Below are 18,548 nucleotides of genomic sequence, written 5' to 3'. Positions count from 1 at the left end.
ATAGGACCTAACCACATCAGCCACACCATCAGGGGCTCATTCACCTGCACATCTACCAATGTAATATATGCCGCCATATGCCAGCAATGCCCCTCTGCCATGTACATTGGTCAAACTGGACAGTCTCTATGTAAAAGAATAAATGGATGCAAATCAGACATCAAGAATTGTAACATTCAAAAACCAGTAGGAGAGCACTTTAGTGTCCCTGGACACTCAATAAGAGACTTAAAAGTGGCCATTCTTCAACAAAAAAACTTCAAAAAACAGACTTCAACAAGAGACTGCACAGCTGGAATTAATTTGCAAACTTGACACCATCAAATTAGGCATGAATAAAGACTGGGAGTGGTTGGGTCACTACAAAAAGTAATTTCCCCTCTGTTGATACTCACACCTTCTTGTCAACTGTTGGGAATGGGCCACATCCACCCTGATTGAATTGGCCTTGTGATCACTGACCCCCCACTTGGTAAGGCAACTCCCATCTTTTCAGATGCTGTATATTTATACCTGCCTACTGTATTTTTCATGCATCTGATGACGTGGGTTATAGCCCAAGAAATCTTATGCCCAAATAAATTTGTTAGTCTCTAAGGTGTCACAAGGACTCCTCGTTGTTTTTGCTGATACAGACTAACACGGCTACCCCTATGAAACCTGTATAGGAAACAGTACTGAAAAATGTTTAAGGATCTGACCTTGCAAACAATTAGGCTTGTGAATAGTCCCGTAAAAGTGACTATTCATGTGAGTAAAATTACACATTGCCAAAAATGTAGGATCAGTACAAAAAGCCAACCGTCCTCCTCCCTTCCTCAAAAACTCTTTAGATTTTAAAAGATTTTTTCTTAAAATCCTATTTATGTAAAACACTTGCTAACTGAGGCTGAGGTGGGAAGTTTTATAAACGTTCTGTTGAGGGTTGAGCTTTGTTGTGGGCTGTCAGTGAGCAGAGCTGCTAATTTAAGTTGATTTGGTTTTTGTAATTTATATCAAAAGCACTTAAAATGCTAGATAGGCACCTTTTGATGTATATTTTTATAAATCAAACAATAACAATTCTTTTTTGTTTTACAAAGCCTAAAATCTAGGCCTAATTTTACTTGAGATCCTACTTTTATGTGAAATATACTGAATTTCTCTAAACAGACTAGTCAATAGGTAAATTAGACATGGAAATATATGGTTTAGTATACCTTAATAGCATGCTTTTGACACTTTGTATGTACTGCATATTTTGAGAGACGATTACATTTAAGATCCGTTAAAAATGGGAAGAAGTACTCCTAGTGAAATAGAAAAAGGTTTAACTGAATTTAGGAAAGTGAGGAGGTTTCCCAATCACATGACGTTGTAGTAGTAGTGAAATGCAGGACAGAATATAGTGTGAAATTATATAGATTACTCAGTAAATTTGCTTAATACTATTCTTTTTGGAGCAAAGAGATAAAAGAAAAATGGTCCAAATTTCCTGTGCCATACTCTCTCTCGCTCTGTGTATGTGTGTATATATATACACATACTCTATGATTATCTGGACATTACAGTAAATTTCATTTCAGAACCATTCCAATATGGTGATAGGACTCTTTAAAAAACAGCAAACACAAAAGGGAAAAGGCACTGAATAAAGTGAAATTCAAAACTGCCTAAAACAGCTAAAAAGAGGAGCAGGGAAGTTTATAGACTGAAACAGTAAACCAGAAAAAATGATTTTGTGCTACTTTGGTGTACAATAAAACAAAATAACACTAGCACATTGTGTGAAAAATGAACAGGGTAATGGTACCTCTGTGTAGTGGTGCTGGAAGTTGTCTTCATTTAAACACAGAGTTTGTCTTACATTGATGGAGAGCTTTGCCACTGCAAAGTTGATAGAGTGGACTTTAACTGAAATTTCTTTGTGAAGCAAAAGTCTCTTTTGGATATGCTTTCTATTTTAACCTCATTTATTTTTGCACCTTGATTATTTTATACAGTGTTTCACAGCATTTTGTCAAAAGCTCTATTATTCAGCTGAGTAAAATGTATTTTTGCCAAAGAAAAGCAGCAATATCTTTGCAAACATTAGAACCTTATATTTTTATCATTTGGCTTGGGAAAGAATGATTCCAATGGCTTTTGCTCTGTAGAGCTCTATTGTGGTGACAGCTGCAGAATGATAGTCCAGACACAAAAACTGTGTTAGGGGAGTGGAGGAATGGAATAGATAAATACACAGATCTTTTACTTCTTTACATTATGTATTAAAACTTGTAACCACAATTCATAATCTGTTCCAGCTAGGGTGAAAAATGTGAGAAATTGATAGGTTAGGCCAACATTGTTAGTTTAGTCCTTACATAGCAGTCAAAAACACCAATCAGTCTGTGAGGAAGGGGAACCAGGACTGAAAAGCAAGAAACCAAAAGACTTGAATGCAACATGTACTCATTCCTTCTAGTTTCCTGTCAGCCCCCCCCCCGCCCCCCCGCCCCATCCCCACCCCCAATACCTTTTAAACCACACTTCATAGTAATGTCCACTCTTAAGTGGCTATAGTAATTTAACTAGTAGGCTAAATGGTTATCTAGATCCTTGCAGTGTTGTGGGGTTTTTTTGTTTGTTTTATTTATTTATTTTAGTTCAAAGGTTTCTGGTGGGACGTTTGTGTACCAGTGGCCCCAGAGAGGATTCAGGTCGTCCTATCACAGTTTACATGCTAAGGCCCCAATCTGGTGACAGCAATCTGGAAAATAATCCCTACTACTGGTGTAGTTATCTTCTTAACGCATTGTGTTAAGATAAATCAACTAATTTTAGCGGCACCACTGTGAGGCACATTGTCTCCATTTTACAGAGTACTGAGAGTACTGAGAAACAATGATGAAATGGGCAGCTGAAGGCCTCACATAAAATCAGTAGCAGAGTCAGGACTGGAAGTCAGAATTTCCTTGTTCCCAGCCTAGTGATTTAGTTCTAAAATTCTCATAGCTCTTTACCTTTTAATATACAGTCACTCCATATGACTTTGAGTGCATGCTTCTGCAAGTGTACATGCAGAGTATTTCACTGATGGATCATTTGAGTACAGTATAACACTGTTATGTTTAACCTGCCACAAGTAGTCCTTTTCTCCTAGGCAAAAATATCAGAGAGAGAGAGGGAGAGAGATGGTTCATATTTTTATAATACAAATCAGTACAACATGTATTAAGCAAACATTTCAAAAAGAAAATAAATTTAAATTTATCCAATTTGTATTTCAACAGCTCACGGCCAGGAAGACCCCCCAAACGCTCCCTGGGAGTTGCGATACAAGAAAATGCACGTCTTCTGCCCCATGGAGTCCCAGGCCTGTTATCACCAGGACTTATCTCCCCAACAGGTAATAAAATCTATCAGATGTTCAGCCTGGTCTCTTCATACTGCACAGCAGTTGAAATAAACTAATATTGATCCAAATGCCATGTCCTTCAGGGCTTTTCAAGCTTTACCAGAGGTTACATTATTGGATTTTTTGAGTATTCATGAAAACTATGTTTTGTTGTTGCAGTGACTAAAATCTAATGGATTTGTAGTTTAGTTCTTTATTAATTGTAATTTCCTTATAGGAAATTCCATTAAATACATTATTTTATTATGAAAAAAACGCTCAGTGAAAATTAGCCATTGTCTTAAAGGGTCTTAAAGTGTGAGTTCCCTTTCTGGTGCATGTGACTTTTAGTTCTCATGGGATATAAACAGGGTGGCTAATATGTATGCTATAAAATGATTAGTGTAGGTTAGGAAGACATAAAACTGGTCACACTAACTATGGAAGACGTTATCAAAAGGATGAATAAAACCAAATGCAGATGGTCATGATGTTCTGCATTCGTTCTCTTAATTTAGTGTCACAATATAACTGTTGACTATAAATACACCTAAAATATTACATCATCAACAGTGTTTTGCCGCTATTCAGTAATTTAAGGCAATGTGAATTAAAAGCAAAGAGAATTTAAACTTCAGTGAAGCTTCTGGTTACCATTACCACCAACTGATGGTGTCATATGCATATGTTTATTTGATAATAAGGTCAACAATCCACAACTTAATTGACATACAGTAAAATGTAACCAATTACTTAAATATTCAACAGGCCTAGCAATCATAAGGGAGTGCCTGGAGCATGGTAACTTAGGCCTTTATCCTGCAACTTCTTGCACATGGTTGGACTGCTGCACTGTCCCATTGAGCTCAGTGGGGCATGGACACAGCAGTCCACCCATATACAAGAAGTTCCAGAATCAGGGCCTTAAATCTCCCCATGTCCCATTGTGCACAAAGTGGGAAAATTAATGAAGAATTTCAGTTCTCTTGACCCACTGGGTCAATAAAGTACCGTCATGGAAGCAGGAATGAACCTTCTTAAGCAATATTAATATTAATAATTGCTTCAAACGTACTCAAAGTTTGAAAGCATTTTGCTGGATTCAACCCAGACTCCAGTTCAGTTGGTCCCAGTCTGTTATCTAATTATAATAATATGTCATTAATAATTCATTTGTACTGTAGTAACGTTCTGAAGACTGATTTTCAAAAACTCATTTTTTATTAGAATTTTTGAAACAGTATCTCGTGTTCCCAGACCAAGGGTTTTCATATAGTCTGTGTTTTATTTGTTCTCCACTGATGATAACAAGAGGCAACCAGTGTTGATAAATTGTTGCCAGAAGTACACAGCATAGCCCATTGCTTGACACCGTGTTTGCAAATAGGGCCTAAAGCTATGCAAAAGGGGGTGAGGGCTCTGGCTGGGGGTGGGGCTGCGGATGAGGGATTTGGGGTGCAGGAGGGTGTTCTGGGCTGGGATCGAGGGGCTTGGAGGGTAGAAGGGGGATCAGAGCTGGGGAAGAGGGTTTGGTTGTGGGAGGGGGTCAGTGGTGCAGGCTCTGGACAGCACTTACCTCAAGCAGCTCCCGGAAACAGTGGCATGTCCCCACTCCGGCTCCTATGCGGAAGTGCTGCACTGGCCAGGTGGATCTGCGTGCTGTCCCATCCGCAGCTCCCATTGGCCGCGGTTCCCAGCCAATGGGAGCTGTGAAGCCAGCACTTGGGGCGGGGGCAGCGTGCAGAACCCCCTGGCTGCCCCATGTGTAGGAGCCAGAGGGGGGACACGCTGCTGCTTCCGGGAGCCATGCGGAGCCACAGCATGTGCAGAGTGGGGCATGCCTCCGACCCTGCTCACCAGTGGAGCCCAAAGGCTGGATTAAAAGGTCTGACAGACCATAGTTTGTCCACCCCGATCCTATGTGCTACTCTGCCCACAGAAAGTAGCAAAACATGCTTTAAAATTAAAAATCGGAAAAATCAAATAAAAAAGGTTAAGCTTCAAATTACTAGATGGTCTTTTGGAAAAAGCTGAAGATGTTTAACCAAATACTAAAGTAAATTTTTAAAACTATTTCTGCTGACATATTGCTCAGAATGAAAAGGGATTGTGAGGGCTGATACAAGTCCTTTGGAGACTCAAATGAGAACCTGTATTGTCACAGCACTCCCCACATTCTTTGCACTACAGGAAAGTGCTGTGAAACCAGACAATGGTACAGCAGGGCTCCAAGGGAAAGTTGGATCCTTGAGAGTTTCTCCTTCAGCTAAGGGAAGCTGAAACAGTGCAGCTGGATATTACTGAAGCTTTAATTACTTGAAGCAGCTGCTTCTTATTTGCCCCCCCCCTCAAAAAAACAAGCTTTCTGTCAAAGAAGGCAGAGATGTGGCTGTCTTTGAAGAAGGAAAGAAAAGTGCTACAAGAGCCATTTCCACACTTGCTGGGGATCTGAGGTATGGACCTGGATGAGGCACCTGGGACATGAAGCTTTATTTATATCTGCTTATTGATAATTATTGGATTAATCAACTCTCAGGCTCTGTCTGAATGGTTTCATGACTCTGACAATTGGCTCTCCCCCCCCCCCCTTTTTTTAAGCTAAATTAAAAACTAAAACAGTGCATTTTACTACTTCTCAAAGGAGGTGGGATGGTTATAAGACTAGGGTGATGTGTAGTAGACTAGAACCAGGGAGTGATCACAGAGGTATTAACCCATTGTCTCCTGGTCACAGATCAGTTTGGGTACTTATGTTCTCACACTTACCATTATTTGTTGTTTAGTTTGGGCTATCCTTTCTGTATGTGGTGACAGTCTTGGCCAGTGTCCTAAAAGAGTTTTTCTCCCCCTAAAACAATGTCAGCTTTCTACCACATGGGAAGTAGAAGCGCTTTCTCCTGTTTGCTGCGCCAGCTAGCCACACTTACAGGCATCAGGAGGAGTGGAGAACAACCCAGGCTGTGAGAGTGACTGGGCAGAGAATGCAGCAATTTGGCATAGCCTTGGGAGAACCCACTCCTTCCATTGATTGGGAAATGGTGTTGGGGAGGATTTTTTCCTTACATCTTGGTGCTTCTTCAGCTCTTCTCTGTCTCTATACATGCAATGCAGTTTTCCTCTCTAGGTCTTCTTTCCTGGGCCTCCTCAGGCCTCCATCTCCACTGAACTCTCTCCCCTTAAAGAACCCAGCCTCTGATCTTGTCACATCTTGGTGGAGCAAGCACACAAAGATGGTTATGTAAATCTGCCTTCATGCTTCAAATGGGAAATTTCAAACTCATTATGTTTGCGTAGCTTTGAAATTTCTCACAGTCTGTCTGTCTCTCGCCAACATATCGCCCTAGTTGGTAACTGCTCACCCAAACTCAGCATGGCAAAAACTAAGCTCCTCATCAGCAATGACATGATTCATACCTTCCTTTTGTTCACTTTAGTCCCCTCCCTCTTTTAGTGATCTATCAATTCACAGCAGTTCACCTTCAGCCATTCTGCTGGGTGCATGAATGGGTCCCAAGAAGCTGCTTCTATGAGTTGGGGAGTAAACAGATCAGTCCTGAGAGTGACAGTCAGCAACTTTCTCAAGACTTGAGTCAGCCATCTAATTTCGCCTCTTGTAATACATGCTGCTGTTTTCATCACCCATTTGGCTTGTAGCAACTCAGGTACACATGGTCATTTTCACATAAAAAACAGGCAGTTAAATTAGGCATACTGCACTTCCCAGCTTTGACTTTTTGGCTGTAAGTGCTTGGGTAGAAAACTCAACACCTTGTTTGCAAATCTGTGCAATTTATTCAGTCTAACGTAACTTCTTGTTGATTTTCCATTTACAGTTAAACTTTTAATAATAGTTTCATTTTATAAATATATTAGTAGATAATGAATACCAACTAGCACCTTTGAGTATTTAATCAATAAAGTAGTTGCTACCAGAATACTGTAAGTTTAGGTGTTGCCTTGCTTCCAATTACTATATTAAACAGTAGCTTCTTATTGTTTCTGTAGGCATAGAAAAAATATCAAGAATAATTTGTCTCTGGTCTTTCCAGCAATTTAATTTAGGTTCTGTGTGTTAAAGAACTAAATGTGAGGTTTGCCAACACAATCAGTGCCCACCTGCCTTTTATTAATCACAGTTTCTCTCCCGATTTCCACCTATACCTGGTCCCAAAGCTGCTTCTAAGCTGCAGTTGAGTAGCAGTCTTTGGCCTAGCAGAGAAGCTGCAAGACTTGTTGTGAAGGCCTGCAGAGCTGAGGGGTGAAGAGGAATGAGAGCATGCTTATTGAGAGATGCAGCCAAGACAGAGTAGGGCCTGTTGCCAAAAGAGAGAGCTCTGCTGCATGGTTGTTGCTCAACAGCAGCGTGTGTCATTGGCTGAAATGTTTGAAATTCGGATAAATTTAGAAAATTCTGGTGTTTATTCAAACTAGAAAAATATACAAGCCACCAAATCTTTAGAAGCTCCTCTGTTCTTATTGTGAAGCTGAGCTGATTGGATTCTGAGAGGAAGCAGCTTGTAAGCACACCCTCCTGGTCAATTTAGAGTACCTGTTGACTTGTTTCACCACCTAAAGTAGCTGGATATAGGGCTATCATGCCTGATGGCTGCTGTCAAAAAAATGAAAGAAGTGTGAATCCTCTATGTCCCATTTAAACTGGCCTTGGAGCAAAGGAAGCAAATGATTATATGGATTAATGAACTGTCCCATCAACATAGTAGACTGAACATTTTGGTATGTTTTTACATCTCACTTCTGCAGATCACTTATGTTGCTTCCCATTATCCTTTTTTGGTAATCATGGATGTTCTTTTTTAAGCTCCCTTTCTAATAGGAAGCATATGGACAACTTCGTCATTATTGGCATTACCTGGTTTGACTGAGTTATTATTATCTTTAAAAAAATCAAAGACATACACACTGCTTCAAGATGACTTCTCTGCCTATGGGGAATGCTAATAGTTATAAACTGTTCGTGGTGACAGTTCTGTAGTGAATTACTTTGATATATTTGGCTAATAAATTAATATGATTCAGTTAATGAGAAGTACAAGTGTTGCCAAACTCCACTAGTCCAGCTTTTAATGCTGCTCCACATTTGCAGTTCTAGCTTCCCCCTGTGGTGAGAGGATCACTGCTACCTATGCACTGTCATTGTGATAAATGGCATATCCCACAGTGGCCTGCATTCCGTCTGGTGTGTCCCCGAAATGAGAAATATTTTATACCAATGACATGCTTACAAGCCAAACCTTAAATAACTGTACAAAGAATTATCTTTTCCAATAATAAAAATTCATATACTTCTTTAGCAACTCCTCATTTTTAGTACCATAGCTAATGAGTGTTGCCCTGAGAAAGGAAAACTCATGTAAATAATGTAGAAAAATGTCTGAGCTTCAGCCTCCCCGAAAATATATTGTTAAAATTCAGTTTTTTGATAACTTAATTAAACATGGTCTCAGCTACTAATTATTATCAGAGAGGTGTGAAACTTGATAGCTTCATTTCACAGGGGTTTGTGCAAAGCTGTTTTTGGTTTCGATGCTCCTGAGTTCATATGTCCTTTGAGATCTCAAAACTCAAAATGAAGCTCAGCCAAAATGGGCAATTTTGCTACGTTTTGAGGTGAGAAAAACTGAGTGCACTTAATATTCAGTCCACGTCTGGACTCAACTTGGCCAGATTTGCTAATGTCAGTGAACTGTTTGGGAAACTTAGCCCCTGTTTCAAGATGGTAACAAAATTCTTAAGCAGGGAAGTTTCATCTGTTTTGGGAGTTTGTTATGAAAATTTCTTACAGTTATTTTTATTATGCTACAAGTAGGTACTTTGTAGAGTAGCTGTAGTCTGGGTGAGTCATAAATTTAGGGAAAGGCTAGAAAGTTTCCTCACATGAATAAGTAGATAAATGAATAACAAGTCAAGTTTTTTAATAATTCATAATCTTTATTTTTCTTCATGGTTTTCAGAACCTCTCTTAGCACATTGATAATAAATTTGTTTCCTGTTAATGGCTTTGTCCTTTTCCATTTAGCAGATATTGATTCTCTCGCCCAGGCTCATGCTTTGCTTCTTATGGGGAAACCAGTGTGGCTTGGCAATGCTTCTTTTCTATATTACTCATTACTCAGAATTATCATGAATAGAGGTAACGTTAGCAATGATATCTGCAAAGCTCCGAAAGAAGGCTTTTTAATTTGAGCTCCCTCTGTTGTCTGGATGGTTGCTTCAGCAGCAACAAAATAATATTGTGACTGAACAGTGGCTGTTGGGTTTTATTTTTCTTGGCTACAGTAAGTTGAACAAAAATACTTGGACTCTGAATGAGAGTCTAGAATCTCCATCCAATAAATGTAGCTTTAAAGCACAGTACATATTCTGTTATTTAAATGTCTTGACAGTGTTCCTTTAAGAATCTCAAACCCTTTTGTGGGTGTTAGCTTAAATCTTAGTTCTAGGAGTTATACTAGCTTTGATTAAATGTCTGAATTAATTGAAATTAAGTTGGCATTGAGGCATTTTCCACTGACATTATTAGGGATCAGCTTATTGACTCAGCTGGTTTTGAGGCTCATCAAAATACACTCTAGTACGATAATCCTCTTGTAGTCAAATTGAGCAACTTCAGGTTCTGGAGACGCTACCTTTTGCCAAGATCATACCTAATCCTGATTCTCCATTGTTTGGGAATAGGGCAGTGTGTGTGCTAAAACACTACTCTGAAAATGATGGGGTATAACATTACAGAAAAGGAGCATAAATAGTTTGTCCCCCCACTAGTGTCTGCACTCTGGGACAAATTTATTCAGTTGATTTTAGTGGTGTTTCGCAAAGGACACACAGGCCCATTGTATCTTTAGTCATTTTAATTCTCATTTTTGGTGGCTTCATTAGTAATTGTCTGTAATAAAGTAGAAACGAAAATTTAATTTAATAGAGTCCATTTAAATAAACACAATTGTAAACTTTTCATTGCAGGGTTGACTGTTACTGTTACCATATCTCACAGAGATAATGTGGTTGCAGGAAAATGTTGATCTATGGAGCAAAAGAATATAGTCAACCATCTATTTGCAGTGTCTTAATCCAACTTGTTTGCTCAAATAATATGCTCTTTATTAGCCCTCCATATCTAAATTAGATTTGAGTTGTGAGATTTCTCATAGGAAAGTCTTCTAAGTCTGTATTTTGGCAAAATTGTGAACAGTTGGTGTAACAATACTGTTGCAAATTGTCCAGAAAATTAATATAGGGAACAAAACAAAGCTCAGCAAATGATACCATAAACACACACCATATTTAAATACAGGAGTTTTCTCAGTAGTATTTCATCCTCTGTGATTAATTCCTCTTGAAGGAATATAATAGCTGGATAATGTTATTAATTTAGTGCCAGTAGAGCTCTGTAGTCTGTAGTAAAGTTAAGTATGCAACTAGTCCTGCGGACTTGAATGGGACTACTCATGCACTTAAAGTTAAGCACCTGCTTAAGTAGTTTGATAGTTGATGGCCTAGGTTCTTTTCAGATGAATAGAAAACAACGCTTTTAGTGAAAAATCTAAGTGCTAATGTCTACAGTGGAAATTGCTTGACTGATAGCCATACACCCTTTACATTGTACTACGACCAGTAAAAGTAATGGCCATACTTATTTGCTTTTGACACAAATAAAGTAAGCATTCACTTACTTTAAAAATTACAGAATCCAAATTAGATAAATATTTGCTTTCTGTTGTAATGTTTAGTATTATGTTTTCTATAATTTGCTGCTGCACTGACAGGCTGTGAATAAGATGTGGGTCTACGCTCCATAAAAATATAATAAATTAACTTAAAACTACTCTGCTAGAAAAATAATAGTCTATATGTTTATGTGGGGATGCTTTCTTGGCATCCAAGAATATTTGGTCTTGATGAAGTTTAACTCCCAATATCAATGTTATGTGTTACCTTCTCATTTTAACCTGAAGTATATCCAGGGGATTAGCTCTGGCAAATGTTGTGTAAGGAGAATTTAATTTTCTGACACTATTTTTGACAAGTGTATGGATATCAACAGTCATTTGCCCTCACGCTTTAACTATGAAAAGATTTGATAACGTTCTGCAAAAAGTGGTTATTAATAGAAATATGTGATTTTTTTTATTGTTCAGAGATGTGAGTTACATAAATTAGTTTTCCAGAAAGCATTTTTTCCGTACATTTTTTTCTAGAAATTATATTTGCTGATCTTATCACATCATTTATTAATGCATCAAGACAGAGATTCTTAAAATTTGGGTAAACAATGGTTAAGTGAAAACCATGCTTTTCATGAAAATAGTTTTTATTCAGTGTATAGTCGTAGCAAATTTTGTATATATATATATTTTTACACATCTGTCTGTGACACATCTATTTCCTAGTCCTTCTCTCTGGTCGCACGTTATTATCCAAGTTAGCCCATATGTTAGTACTGAGTTGGTCTGTTTGTGCCTAACTGTATGTCAAGTTTCAGAGTAACAGCCGTGTTAGTCTGTATTTGCAAAAAGAAAAGGAGTACTTGTGGCACCTTAGAGACTAACCAATTTATTTGAACATAAGCTTTTGTGAGCTACAGCTCACTTCATCGGATGCATACTGTGGAAAATACAGAAGATGTTTTTATACACACAGACCATGAAAAAATGGGTGTTTATCACTACAAAAGGTTTTCTCTCCCCACACCCCACTCTCCTGCTGATAATAGCTTATCTAAAGTGATCACTCTCCTTACAATGTGTATGATAATCAAGGTGGGCCATTTCCAGCACAAATCCAGGGTTTAACAAGAACGTCTGAGGAACAGTGGGGGGGGGCAGGAATAAACAAGGGGAAATAGGTTACTTTTTATAATGAATCAACCATTCCCAGTCTCTATTCAAGCCTAAGTTAATTGTATCCAATTTGCAAATTAATTTCAATTCAGCAGTCTATCATTGGAGTCTGTTTTCGAAGTTTTTTTGTTGAAGGATAGTCACTTTGAGGTCAGAAATTGAGTGACCAGAGAGATTGAAGTGTTCTCCGACTGGTTTATGAATGTTATAATTCTTGACATCTGATTTGTGTCCATTTATTCTTTTACGTAGAGACTGTCCAGTTTGCCCAATGTACATGGCAGAGGGGCATTGCTGGCACATAATGGCATATATCGCATTGGTAGATGTCTAGTGTGTGCTTGCCAATTAAATGCCACTCTGCTGCACAACCAATCTTATTTCAATTTCGAGTATTAGTTGCAGAAAAATTTACATGTTGGTACACAATGCTCAGTAAAGTTACCTTCCCATTGTTAAGTACAGTCAACTCAGCTTACTTCAGTACTATACAGTATAAATAATCATGAAAGCACATCGCTAATAGATTTGGTTTGGGTCCAAATTGTGAGAGCTGAAGGCGTGAACTGCAAGCTCTTCATTTATGAAAAAATAAAAGGGAAATACCAAATGAAAGTAAAAAATAATGACATTAAAATATACCAGCGCCTGAGAGACGAGCACGAAAAGAGATTTTGTTGTAACTTGCAAGCACTTTATGCTTAAAAAGAAGCTAGACAAAAATACTTTGTGCTTAAAAAGAAGCTATAAATAAAAAACTCCCATAGAAGTTCATTTTCCACAAAGACCTTCATTTCACATGTCACAAGTATGCAAATTGTGACTTGGTATAAGAATTTGCGAAGGAGGGTCTTTGTCCAGATTTCCTTAAGTGTGCATCTCACAACTTTTAGTGTCTCATTTATGCTTGTTTATTACTTCAGAATTTTAGGATTGGCATTTGTGTTGGAATTGTCAATAAAGTTGCATGTATGATGAAAGGGTTCAGATACAAGAATTGCTGCTGCAAGTAACCAGAGAGAGAGGGTCAGTCCAGCAAAATTCACAGTTGTGAGCCAGACTGTGCCATTAAGTCACAGCCCTGTGTGCGGAGTAAGACAGAGCTGCACTGGAGCTCCTGGGGAGTGTGCTCGTACTGTGCCTGTCCCTTAGAAGAGCAGCATGTTGAGGAAGACCAGCTTTGCTGAACGAAGCAGAAAAGCATGGCCCTACTTTCTCCCTGCTCCTTTTGGAGAAACTGCATGTGCAAAGGCAGTATCCTTGAGCAGATCTTATGCTGTAGGAAATGCATGGGCTGCAGTTGTCAACCGCTGCATGGAAGTTTGTAAGGGGTATGTGGGGGAGCACATTCTCTGTGCCCTCCTTCCAAATCCTCGCATTTCATTGGGGTGCTCTTTCAACATAAGAATGGCCATGCTGGCGCAGACCAAAGGTCCATCTAACCCAGTATTCTGCCTTCTGACAGTGGCCAATGCCAGCTGTTCCAGAGGGAATTAATAGAACAGGTAATCATCAGGTGATCCATCCAGTCGCCCATTCCCAGCTTCTGGCAAACAGGGGCTAGGGACAACATCCCTTTCCATTCTGGCTAATAGCCAATTATGGACCTATCCTTCATGAAATTATCTGGTTCTTTTTTGAATCCTGTTATAGTCTTGGACTTCACAGCATCCTCTGGCAAGGAGTTCCACAGGTTGACTGTGCGTTGTGTGAAAAAATACTTCCTTTTGTTTGTTTTAAATCTGCCTATTAATTTCATTTGGTGACTCCTAGTTTGTGTGTTATGAGAAGGAGTAAATAACAGTTCCTTATTTACTTTCTCCATCTAGCCTCATGCATTCAGGACAAAAACTCGATAACTTCATAAAGACTCTAATAATTTTGCTTCCTGTTATGCTTACTAAATGTGCAGTTCTGGGCACAAATTTGAACGGAATTTTTGAAATAGAATAACTGAAATGTGTTGGTGTGTCTGATGAGTCATCTTAAATAACTTGATGAGGCATATTAAGTTCCAAGTGGAAATGTGTCCATTCTGCAGAATCACTTTTCCTTATTAATTAGGGTTCTAAGATGAGATGCCAGTGCCTGAATGGGCATAGATACTAAACTACCCTTTCACTCTTGGAGATGGTCCTCTCCAGTTAAGAGTGAGGCATGTTTGTGGGATTATATAGGACAGGTTGCACTTTTGCTATCATGTTGTACCTGTTCAAAGAATAACTGCAGAACTTTAGTCTCATAGGCTATCAGGCTAGACCCTTTAGCCAGCACTGAATTCATCCCAAAAATATTTTGCAAAGAAAAAAAATTCCCCAAAGTACAAGCCTCATTTAACAATGGGCAGAGTATTTAAACCTTGACTCCAAAAAGGAAGGTACGGTATATAATACATGCTTTAAATGTAAATGATAGACATTTTTAGTAGCAAAACAAAGCCTTTATTAAAATATAGTGATCTACAAAGCTTTTTATGTAATCAAATGAATTACAGTAATGCAAGTCTGAGAAATGATCTGGAAAAGGTAGGGTACAGTCTCATAAAAGCAAGCTATGATAACCTTTCTGTAATTCTTTAACATGTTGAAAGAGTATTTCTACACTGACTTATTAAATTAGGCAAGGTCACCTTTTCATTTTATTAACAGATTAGATTTGCCAGATCGTGGACTTTGATTCTGAAAATGTGGATGAATCATGCACTAACATAATGTCAAGAAGAAAATAGGTTGAAACAATGCTAAATCAATTTTATACAGCTTAAACTTTTTGTTTTTAGGATTAGGTGCTTGTAAAATATGGTAAAATGCTTAATTACTGACTGTAATTTGTGTGTTGAGTAGATATGCTTTTCAAATAATAAAAACAATACTTAAGATTTTTATAAAGGAAGGAAATCTTTTCAGAATTAATGAGAAATCCTCTGCATTTGACATACAGTATCCTAGAATCATAGAGAAGTAGGTTTGGAAGAGACCTCAGGAGGTCATTTAGTCCAACCCCCTGCTCAAAGCAGGACCTACTGCAACTAAACCATTCTGCTAGGGCTTTGTCAAGCCTGGCCTTAAAAACCTCTACGGATGGAGATTCCACCATCTCCCAAGGTAACCCATTCCAGTGCTTCACCACCCTCCTGTTGAAATAGTTTTTCCTAATGCTTTTTTTGCCTCTGTCTTCACAAACAAGGTCAACTCTTAGACTACTGCACTGGGCAGCACAGCATGGGGTGGAGGTGACCAGCCCTCTGTGGAGAAAGAAGTAGTTCGGGACTATTTAGAAAAGCTGGATGAGCACAAGTCCATGGGGCCGGATGCACTGCATCTGAGAGTGCTAAAGGAGTTGGCGGATGTGATTGCAGAGCCACTGGCCATTATCTTTGAAAACTCATGGTGATCAGAGGAGGTCCCGGACGACTGGAAAAAGGCTAATGTAGTGCCTATCTTTAAAAAAGGGAAGAAGGAGTATCTGAGGAACGACAGGCCAGTCAGCCTCACCTCAGTCCCTGGAAAAATCATGCAGCAGGTCCTCAAGGAATCAATTCTGAAGCACTTAGAGGAAAGTGATCAGGAACAGTCAGCATGGATTCATCAAGGGCAAGTCATGCCTGACTAATCTAATTGCCTTCTATGACGAGATAACTGGCTCTCTGGATGAGGGGAAAGAAGTGGATGTGTTATTCCTTGACTTTAGCAAAGCTTTTGACACGATCCCTCACAGCATTCTTCCCAGCAAGTTAAAGAAGTGTGGGCTGGATGAATGGACTATAAGGTGGATAGAAAGCTGGCTAGATTGTCGGGCTCAATGGGTAGTGATCAATGGCTCTATGTCTAGTTGGCAGCCCATATCAAGTGGGGTGCCCCAAGGGTCGGTTCTGGGGCCAGTTTGTTCAATCTCTTCATTAATGATCTGGAGGATGGTGTGGATTGCACCCTCAGCAAGTTTGCAGATGACACTAAACTGGGAGGAGAGGTTGATACGCTGGAGGGTAGGGATAGGATACAGAGGGCCCTAGACAAATTAGAGGATTGGGCCAAAAGAAATCTGATGAGGTTCAGCAAGGACAAGTGTAGAGTCCTGCACTTAGGACGGAAGAATCCCATGCACCGCTACAGACTAGGGACCGAATGGCTAGTTCTGCAGAAAAGGACCTAGAGGTTACAGTAGACAAGAAGCTGGATATGAGTCAACAGTGTGCCCTTGTTGCCAAGAAGGCCAGTGGCATTTTGGGATGTATAAGTAGGGGCATTGCCAGCAGCTCGAGGGACGTGATCGTTCCCCTCTGTTTGATATTGGTGAGGCCTCATCTGGAGTACTGTGTCCAGTTTTGGGCCCCATACTACAAGAAGGATGTGAAAAAATTGGCAAGTGTCCAGCGGAGGGCAATAAAAATGATTAGGGGACTGGAACACATGACTTATGAGGAGAGGCTGAGGGAACTGGGATTGTTTAGTCTGTGGAAGAGAAGAATGAGGGGGGATTTGATAGCTGCTTTCAACTACCTGAAAGGGGGTTCCAAAGAGGATGGATGTAGACTGTTCTCAGTGGTAGCAGATGACAGAACAAGGAGCAATGGTCTCAAGTTGCAGTAGGGGAGGTTTAGGTTGGATATTAGGAAAATCTTTTTCACTAGGAGGGTGGTGAAGCACTGGAATGCGTTACCTAGGGAGGTGAGGTGGTGGAATCTCCTTCCTTTGAAGTTTTTCATGTCAGGCTTGATTTAGTTGGGGATTGGTCCTGCTTTGAGCAGAGGGTTGGACTAGATGACCTCCTGCGGTCCCTTCCAACCCTGATATTCTATGATTCTAATATCCAACCTAGACTTCTCCCACTGCAGCTTGAGACCATTGCTCTTTGTTCTGTCATGTGCCACCACTGAGAACAGCCGAGCTTCATTCTCTTTGGAACCCCCCTTCAGGTAGTTGAAGGCTGCTATCAAATCCCGCCCCACTCTTTTCTTCTGCAGACTAAATTAAGCCCAGTTCCCACAGCCTCTCCTCATAAATCATGTGCCCCAGCCCCCTAATCATTTTCGTTGCCTTCTGCTGGACTCTCTCCAATTTGTCCACATCCTTTCCGTAGTGGGGGCCCCAAAACTGGACACAGTATTCTAGCTGTGGACTCACCAGTGCTGAATAGAGGGGAATAATCACTTCCTTCAATCTGCTTGCAATGCTCCTACTAATGCAGCCCAATATGCCGTTAGCTTTCTTGGCAACAAGGGCACACTGTTGACTCATATACAGCTTCTCGTCCACTGTAATCCCCAGGTCCTTTTATGCAGAACTGCCGCTTAGCTAGTCAGTCCCCAGCCTTCTTCTGTCCTAAGTGCAGGACTCTGTACTCGTCCTTGTTGAACCTCATCAGGTTGGCCCAATCCTCCAATTTGTCTAGGTCACTCTGGACCCTATCCCTACCCTACAGCTTATCTACCTCTCCCCCCAGCTTAGTGTCATCCACGAATTTGCTGAGAGTGCAATCCATCCCATCATCCAGATCATTAATGAAGATGTTGAACAAAACTGGCCCCAGGACCGACCCCTGGGGCACTCCGCTTGATACTAGCTGCCAAATAAACATCAAGCCTTTGATCACTACCCGTTGAGCCCACAATCTAGCCAGCTTTCTATCCACCTTATAGTCCATTCATTCAATCCATGCTTCTTTAACTTGGTGGCAAAAATACTGTGGGAGACTATATCAAAAGCTTTTCTAAACTCAAGATATATCACATCCACTGCTTTCTCCATGTCCACAGAGCCAGTTATCTCTTCATAGAAGGCAATCAGGTTGATCAGGAATGACTTGCCCTTGGTGAATCCATGTTGACTGTTCCTGGTCACCTTCCTCTCCTCCAAGTACTTCAAAATGGATTCTTTGAGGACCTGCTCCACGATTTTTCTGGGGACTGAGGTGAGGCTGACTGTTCTGTAGTTCACCGGCTGACTGTTCTGTAGTTCCCCGGACTCTCCTTCTTCGCTTTTTAAAAGATTGGCACTATATTTGCCTTTTTCCAGTCATCTGGGACCTCCCCCCGGATTGCCACAAATTTTCAAAGATAATAGCCAGTGACTTTGCAATCACATCAGCCAACTCCCTCAGCACCCTTGGGTGCATTGCATCCGACCCAATGGGCGTGTGCAAGTCCAGCATTTCTAAATAGTCCTTAACCTGCTCTTTCACCACTGAGGGCTGCTCACCTCTTCCCCACACTGTGCTGCTCGGTGCAGCAGTCTGGGAGATGACCTTGTCCATAAAGACCAAGGCAAAAAAGCATTGAGTACTTCAGCTTTTTCCACATCATCTGTCACTAGTTTCCCTCCCCAATTCAGTAA

General features: G+C 40.1%; 1 protein-coding gene across 4 annotated transcripts in view; it reads left to right on the top strand.

Moving 5' to 3' along the window:
• Positions 1-18,548, top strand: part of DACH2 (dachshund family transcription factor 2) — a 474,848-nt gene that overhangs the window by 252,373 nt on the left and 203,927 nt on the right. For all 4 annotated transcript variants that reach the window (XM_037909073.2, XM_037909074.2, XM_037909071.2 and 1 more), the window contains exon 2: positions 3,255-3,370. In XM_037909073.2, the coding sequence (XP_037765001.1) occupies positions 3,255-3,370 (116 nt within the window). The remainder of the gene's footprint in view (positions 1-3,254; positions 3,371-18,548) is intronic.

Source organism: Chelonia mydas, chromosome 9 (assembly GCF_015237465.2).
Source record: "Chelonia mydas isolate rCheMyd1 chromosome 9, rCheMyd1.pri.v2, whole genome shotgun sequence".
Lineage (NCBI taxonomy): Eukaryota > Metazoa > Chordata > Testudines > Cheloniidae > Chelonia > Chelonia mydas.
The sequence above is the reverse complement of the archived record's forward strand: the minus strand, read 5'-3'. Positions and strand labels throughout refer to the sequence as shown.